The sequence below is a fragment of the Balearica regulorum genome, chromosome 2 (assembly GCF_011004875.1).
Source record: "Balearica regulorum gibbericeps isolate bBalReg1 chromosome 2, bBalReg1.pri, whole genome shotgun sequence".
NCBI classification, from domain to species: domain Eukaryota; kingdom Metazoa; phylum Chordata; class Aves; order Gruiformes; family Gruidae; genus Balearica; species Balearica regulorum.
The window spans coordinates 73,094,095-73,102,714 of NC_046185.1; the positions used below are offsets into that span (position 1 = coordinate 73,094,095).

At 43.2% G+C, this 8,620-nt stretch overlaps 1 protein-coding gene across 1 annotated transcript in view; it reads right to left on the reverse strand.

The window, feature by feature from the left end:
- Window positions 1-7,782, reverse strand: part of INO80C (INO80 complex subunit C) — a 32,216-nt gene extending 24,434 nt beyond the window's left edge. The window contains exon 1 of the mRNA XM_075744695.1: window positions 7,536-7,782. Coding sequence (XP_075600810.1) covers window positions 7,536-7,670 — 135 coding nt within the window. The 5' untranslated portion in view covers window positions 7,671-7,782. The remainder of the gene's footprint in view (window positions 1-7,535) is intronic.
- Window positions 7,783-8,620: the final 838 nt, after the last annotated feature.

Below are 8,620 nucleotides of genomic sequence, written 5' to 3' on the forward strand. Positions count from 1 at the left end.
TTCGTTTAGTTTGTCACGGTAAACTAATGAAACCTGCAGTTAAGAGTATCTAAGCTCATGAAATAGCTCGCTTGTAGTGGAAAAGTGGCTCTCCTTCCCACACGGTCCTGTTTCTTCCTTGTGCTACCTCCAACACCAGTTAGGCCTCCCTGTGAATCGCTCCAGTTCGCGAGGGCAGCGTCCTGGGAGAAGGAGAAGGTTCGTTAAGTTAGTCATCTGACTGATGACTGCTCTCAATCAGTGGCTGAGCAGGTCCGGTGAGTACCAAAACCGGTGTGATGCAGGCAGCAGGAGCACGCGGCTGAGGCTCGTGGAGGTGGGTAAGAGTGAAGAAGACAGGTGGAGACTGGGACTCTTTCCTTTTTGATCTGAGAGGCTAACGGATTGCCCAGTGGTGCCTCTTGAAGTCGCAGGTGTGCTTTGGAGGGAGACAAGACGTGCTGTTCATGGATACGAATTCTGCTGTGAGGGCCAGGTGTATTTCACAACATGGAGTGCCACCGCTTCTATGGCTTTCTGTAGGTCTAAATAAACAGCCAATGTCTTCATTCTGTTTTCTTGGAATGCTTAAAAAATGCGTTCAAAACCCTCCCAGGCTACCAAATTAATATTTTTATTAGCCTTTCTAATCCAAAATTAATACATTTATATAACTACTAATGCCTTGCTAAAGCAAGAACTGAAGTTATTACCTAACACAAGCATTACACTTTACAAAAATGTCAAAAACAGTCTGACACCTCTCCGAATCTGCAATATCTAGACAGTTAAGTTATTCCAAGGTGGGGTTTTTTTGTTAATCTGAACCTTTTAATGCACTAAATGGATTCTGAGATTGCTTTTTAGGAGCACTACCTCTCAGACAAAATGTAATGCTAAAGTACATGCATGCAGTGTTTTAGATTGCTCTTTCTCTCAAAAAATAACCTGTCCTATTTTATTTCCTTATGATAGAAGCAGTGAACAAGCTTTATTATGTCTCCTAAGCTTCTTGCATGTTTATTATGAATCCTGAAATTAAGTGTGATCATAGTAAGACTCTCCATTTTCTGTTAGCTAAAGGAAAAATTAAAATTCTCTACTAGTATAAGGAGAGAAGGGTAAAAAACCCATGACAGCAGCATACTGACGCCCATAGTAAAAGTCAATACACATATGCTTTTGCCTTTCTACAACATAACACATCTGTGTTTACTCTAAATCTACAATCTAATCACATTTGGTTGGGGGGCTGGTAATTCTCTGAGACTGGCATAGACTGGTTTGGAAATTCACATACTTTTATGATTACAGATATCTAAAGCCTTCAGTAAGTGATAAATGTCAACCAAAGTCAATTCTTAACTCTCAGTTTTGACAGTTTCCTGTTTAATCTAGATTGCTCTATAAAAGCAATTCCCTTTTTTTTTTTTTTTAATAAAGCTAAACTTAAAACACAGATAGCTTTTGCCAGATTTCCCTACAAAATTTGCTAATTGTCTTTTAATTATCATTTTTCCGCATCAGGGACTGGAGGGATTCTGGTTCTGTAACAGATTTGACTTCAAATATGCAAGTGACAAAACTGGTACCTTGGGATAATCCTGACTCTCATTAGTGAACTGCGTGAAAATAAGATGTTTTTTGGGAAGAGCACAAAAACCCCATGGAAGAAGAGATGCTTAATATTTCAGCTGTTCACTGCCTGTTTTGTTGCAGAAAGTATCTTTGTGGTCATGTGTTTGAAAGGAGATGTAAGCGGTGACCCTCTGAGCGCTTCATACAGAGAACAGCAAGTTTGGGAGATTTTCGGTGCTCTGTGGACTGGTGACATGCAGTGTGATGCCACATAGTATGTTACTTATCTGTGGGATAGCTACCCCAATTTAAGCACGACCTGCTGAAACTCTTGTTAACACATGGCAATTTGTTTTAAACTGGCTGAGTTAATTTTGTGAGAGCCAAGACTCTTGGGTAGGGTTGTGAATAGGCGTGCAAGTGGCTGAACTTGAAGAGCTCACCTCAGCAGTTCTTATCAGTAACTAGCAATCGACTGCACCGTATCATGATATCTGTACTTTATCCAATTAAAGTGTCATTTAAATCAATTTAATTAGGTTTGAGTTAACAGTCCCTGGGAGGACGTTACATCTTTTAAAGATACTATTCCAGGCAAGCACTATCTTCACATTGGCACTGCTTCATTGGTTAAATTCATATATTTTCAGTTACTGTCATAACCTTAAGGGCTGAGAGATGGTTAAAATAAAAAAAAAAAAAAAGTGTAGTCTAGAGCATCATGACGTGATAGCTTTTTAATAAACTGGCAAATACGTAGGTACTTACATCTCCCTACTATCATACTGTATCAGGGTCCTGCTGTCTCTTTCAGGGCAAGAGGACTGGTAGAAACTGTAATTTGTTTATTAAATTTCCAACTACAAAGGAAAATCATGTTTTTCTGTTACAGAAAGTCTTATATGGAATGGTGTTATAATAATTAGAGTAAGTTTAGTGTTAAACTCATTGGAGTAAGTCTGTAAACAAGGTCTGAATTTGTAAGTAGGTAATTTTTAATTTCAGCTGAGAAAGTGATTATAGTGTGATGTACTAGAGGAGGTACTTGTCCCAGAACATGACGAGAGCAGCAGCTCAGCTCAGTAGTTGTAGTGGTACTCACCGATTCTGTACTTAAACTCATTCTCCCTAACCTCATTTTTCAGGAAATTACAGCCAGATCAAATGGACTCTTTAAAACGAAGTTATTTTAAAATTGATTTGATAGTTTCCTACTTACAGCGATCGGCTTGGTAAAATAGCAGAACAGGAGAATTGATTAAATTTACTGATGGTTTGCAGGCAATCCCATGCTATTTATGTACTAGGGTAAGCTCTCTGTCTTTAGAGGACAGATTCTGAATACGTAACAGTAACCATGTTAATACTTTATATTTAAGTCTTGTTGAACATACAGCTGTCCATCAGCACGTTAATCTGCTGATCTTCAGTTTACAATATAAAACATCCTTCAGTTACATTTAAAATAAAAATAGAGTTTGAAGTGTGTCTTAGAGTCGCTCCTTTTATTTTCATGTTGTGCATGAGAGGAGCTTATTTAAGAGGACGAGAACTTTAAACCATTTTGACTTTTGTATGTTCTAATATTGTTGTATAGCTTCTATTTTGAAGCATAGAACAAGAAATACCGAAAGTGTTAAGTATACATATGAGAGCTAGTTACATAAAAAGGTTGCCAGTAGCACTGCTGCAATATTCACAATTAAAGATAATATCAATATATTTAATAATTTAACTCTTAAATGCCATTGCAGAAGAGGAAGTTCAGTCTTTATTTTATGGTACCAAGACCTGCTGCTGCTGCTGCAATGATGGAGAGGAAGGAAGGAAAAAGCATTCTCTCTGTATTTCTATCATTTACAAGGCAGTTTACATCAATGTGCAATGTAAGACGAACCATGATACAATTCTCAAAGGTGTTTACTATGCTTCATCACGCATGTCTGAGGTTTTTGCGCAAATACAATAAGCAAATATGCATTTACCATAATATTTAACATATTTTGTGTCTTTGTGCTCTGACAAATTCAGACACTTTTTCCCTCCCAAATCATTCTCTTATCTCACTTCAAATTCTGTCTTTCAAGCTTGCTAGGTGTCACGGGCAAGCATTTTCTTTCATCAATTACATCTTGATGTAGAATATACTCATTTAAAAGCTTCCTGTTGCTGTACAATTTATAAAAATAATGGTGTGAACATTAAGGTAGAGGAACTGGTGGCATTTTAAGATCAGTGTCAAAGATTCTATCCCAGGTTAAGTGATAGTAATTAAAAAGACGGGAGCCCTAGAGACAAGTCTGGACAAGAGCCAGCGATGGAGCTGAACCAGCGCAGCAGCTATTGGGAACCACTGGGCAAGGACATCTCACTGAACAGTGCTATGTAAACCATGAAACAGCACTGGTTTTGACACATAAATGTTACCATTTAAAATACATAACAATCCTCAGCATTAAAAATCTGCTGCTTTAGCAAAGACCGAGGTATTTTTCAGTGGCACAACTGCATGGGAGGAATAATTGTGTAAGGCTAATGAAAGTGAGGTAATCAATTTGCAATCATGCTTTCCTGTAAACCTGTTTTTAATTTTACATTTGGTAAATACAGGCATTATATCCAAAAAGCATATGTTGACATGACTGACAAGCCCTATGTGCAATGTGCTTCCAAAACAAACATGACTCAATACCTTTGGGTCGGTAACTCATACAAATGATGAAGAATGTTTTTGGTAATGTTCCTAAAGTGCATCTTGGAGAAAGTAGCAATTCATATGCTGGAGGAACGTAATCAAAATTGGGTTTATAAAAATCTGTACGCCGTGTGATAGCTGTGCCTTCTTGTAGGATACACACAGTTAATCAAACCAGTTGATTACATTGCTATACTTAAGCAAATTTGTTATATGAAAAAAAAAAATACATTTCTGAAATCTATGTTTTAGCAGACCAGCATGTCTTTCAGGGCAAGCACTGTCATAGCTACTTGTGACATAAAGCACATTAAAGAAAAACAAACTTTGTGGAACTTACAAAAACCCTTTTTTGTTTCATTTCACAGTGATGGAATCACAGATGTGGGTAAGCACACAGCTGGCACCATGTGAAGTGTATTTTCATGTAGGCCAGGCACAAGGTTCTCAGCAGAAGTTGCCAGTTAATGTAACAGGGAGTCCCCAGGTCCTAAGGTGACCCCTGCAAGTAGTTACAAACCTCTCGGTAGGGATCCCCTTACCTATGGTTTGCTAGTTGACCAAGGAAATAATTCACTATTTCTCTGTTTCACAATGTCAGTTTAGGTAAAATAGAAACCATTTTGTGCTGAGCTATGGCACGATATATTTGGCTTCTGAAAGGCTGAAAACAGGCTGTAAAAGGCTGTTAAAAAATATCAAAGGGGTTAATTATGAAAGTGAACAGTCAGAGGAGTAACAAGTGCTACCTCCAAACCTGCGCTGAAAGTGGTGTGTATTAAGGGTGTGTACCTATCAGGCTGCCACGTGACTGTTACTTCTTTGGAGTTAAAACAGTAAAATAAAAAAAAATTAATCCCACAATGATTGGATACTCAGTATATAATATATTCAGAAATAGTATTTTAAATTCATGGATGACCTAGTCCCTGATTGGCTGAGCCACTTAAAGATTGGATCACTTATAGAGCGTTAAGTGCTTGTTGACTGGCTATATTCTGAATAGCTCAGCAGACTAGAATTACTAAGTGTTTCATCATGTCACAGGTTTCCTTATCCAGAAAAAGTACATTACTCAGCAATTAACTAAGAACTTTATAAGGACTTCTGGAGATTAAGATTAAATAAGGTACTGCAGAAGAAAGTGCCCAATGATCAATGTTTCTAACTAAAAAAATGCAAAGCCTCCATTTCATTTCTGTTTGAACTGGCTCAATGCAGAGCTAGTCAGCAACACTGAAGGTGATTGCTAGAAGATCAACGAGCTGTTTCTTGTCCCATTTGAGGTTACACATTTTCTGAGACTCATTTTTTTTTTCTTTTCCTTATGAGATTGATCTGCACTGCTGAAGTCAGTGAATGTGTACGCTAATTTGGACCTAATGTTGAGAAATTACTCCCTTCTCCACTGAAATCACTTGTGAGAAGAATTGCAAAAACTTTACCACACACTATCAAAACCCAGTTTGAGTAAGAAATCCTGGATTGTCTCATAATACTGGAAGCTGTCCACAGGCTTATGTTTGGCGTGAACATCAGAAAATAGTTATAGAGGCTGAAGGGTTTGGGGAAGTTTTTTAAATCTAAAAGATTTTATATGCATTTAAATTATATATAAGTACACATACACACACAAGCACATACATGCACACGTTCTCCATGCTGGAAAATCTAGACTGTTATCTCTAGCAGACCTTGAAAAAGTTGTCAAACAGGATCGTGCCAGGCAGTAATTTTTCACAGTTGCAGTACAGTTAGCTACATTAAGCACTATGGTACATACTCCTCCTCCTAGAGATAAGCCCACCAGAAAAGGAAAAGAAACTATGTATATGCCACAGGGTGAAAACAAGTGTTACAAGAGCATCATTCAGAACAAGGAAGGGTTTGCGTCTGTGCCCTCCCGTGTGCACAATGGCTTTGTCTGGAAAGATCTGCTGAAAAATGTAGAAACATTCCCCTGATCTGATGTCTCATGTGAAAATACACAATCTAACTGGCAGTATAACTTTGCAGCTATGCTACTGTTACAGGTCATGAAATATTACTGAGAAGAATCTTGGGGGGGGGGGGGGGGGGGAGGGAAAGAGAACCAGTTTTTCCAACCCTTTTTTGATCACTTTAGCTACCAAAGTCCTTCCAAAAGAAGTAATCCAAGACATACTGCATCTAAAGCCTATACAGTCATATACACACTGACTGTGAACCTCTTCTTGGGCTTAGTTTTGGAGCATGAGATGCTACCTCATGATCAAGGGGCAGATGTCATCAGCTGGGGATATGTCTGTGGACCTGCACAGCAGTGTCACACAATACAGAAATAGAGGCTGCAGTACTCACTGGTACTGGGGTAGGAGGTTAGGAGAAATTCACATTAATAGCCCGTCTCCCTCCCTGACCCTGTTCCCCAAAACTCAGGCTTTGAGGTTACATCTTCATTTCACATTTAACTTTTAGGTCCACCAAGCTCAACTGAGAGAAGGCCATATGGCAAAATTAGATTTCAGCTGCAATTGTGCTCGTTCGAGTGCTAGTCCCTCCTCTGTGATCAACTACTTCAAATTAAAATCATCATCATGAACAGGTTTGTGCATGCAGGTGTACCTATGGGACACTGGCATAATGTCAGTAACAAAGCAAAGTAGTAAAGGCAAGCATGGAAAAAAAATCAAGTACAAGACGGCTTGATCAGGTGCCAACACACACAACGCTGACAGTTAAGTGATTTTAAACACAGCTTTACCCAAATCTCGGTTAAGCTTTGCTTCTTAGTTACACACCCAACTAGAGAAAGCACAAGAACCATACTACCAGTCTAGTTGTATACACGGAGGTGACATAACCTCCACGCTACAGGGAGGGTGAAAGAGACCTGAAACTCGGGGTTCAAACGCCTGGAAAGAAACCCCCAGCCCGAGGGCCACCGGAGCCCGCGGCTCAGCGGCACGCACCCAGCGGCCAGCCCTTCCCCAGGGCTCGGCACCTTCCAGCCCGGCCACGGGCGGGAATAGGAAGGAGGAGGCAGAGGGGCCGCGGGAGGCAGCGGGGGGCAGCGGCGGGCCCGGGGCCGCTGAGGGCACAGCGCGAGGCGTCGGTCCCCGCCCAGGGACACACGACGCGCGGGCTGAGGTACCGCACACGCCACCCCGCTCGCGAGCATGCCCCAACCGCCTTCTGCAGGCGCACGCGCGCTCCTCGCTTGCCTCCCGTGAGCATGCGCGGGGGGGGGGGGAGAGAGCGAGTCGTCGCCGCGCATGCGCGCTGGCCGCACCGCGCCCATTACCTGTGAGCCGCCGGGCGCCGTCGCTTTCTTTTTCTTGGCGGGGCCGCTACCGGTACCCGGGCTCGCCGGGCGCTTCTTGCTACGGGATGGGGCGCCGGCGGGAGAAGAAGCCGCCGCGGGGATCAGACTCGCCATTTCCCCCCCACCCCCCCCCCAAGCCCCTCCGCGCCCGGGCTGAGCAGGTCGGCGGGGCGGAACCGGAGAGAGCGCTCCCCTCCCCCTCGCCAGCCGCGAGGCAGCCCCCGCGCAGGCGCAGTGGCAGCGCGGGCGCTGAGCCGCGGCGCTGCAGTCGGGCATGCGCAGTAGGAGCAGCGCGACCCTCCCCTCCCCTCCCCTCCCCCCGGGCTGTGTCAGGGAGGCCGTTAGCGAGGGGGGTGTCGAAGGAGGGGCGGTCACGGCGGTTTGGCCGCCGCTTGTGAAGGTTTCCACCGCGGGCGTGTGAGGCCGGTGCTGTAGCAGCTGGGGCGAAGGTCGTAGGAAGTCAGCCTGCCTCCTCATTGCTTCCCCCCACCGGGCCTGCGGTAGCCTGGGCCCCTTCTCGGAAGCTTGACTGTGGTAGCAGAGTCGGCTCCCGGGGGAGCTCACCTCACCTCGCCTCACCTCGCCTGGCTGCCCGGCCTGGCCCCCGTGTGCGTGGGAGGTGACAAAACATGGCATGCTTTGGGTTTGCTAACCGCAGGAGTAAGTGTGCGAGGCTGGAAGGAGCACTATCGCTGGGCCTCATATATCGCAGAGGCTTTTGAGTCCTGCAGTGTGCTGTCATTTGGGAGGTGTAAAATAAAAACCTGTGTAAGACTTGACTGAGTACAAGTTGAAGTTCGAGGGATGGAGGACCTAACCCATGCACAGTGTGAGCACTGGAGGACAGCGCTGTGTATGCAGGCAATTGCTGTCTTAAGCCTACCCAAAGTGAGATAAAGTTTATGCAAAACACTTTCAGACCAGAGAAGGGTCTGTGAGTCTCAAATGTGTCAGCTTTTTCCAGTTAAAATCTTGATAAAACCTTGATAAAACATGCAGCTGGTTTTAATTGTTCCCTTCAGCTCTAAGATTGTGAACTCCAAGAAGCCTATCCATAAGTGTTC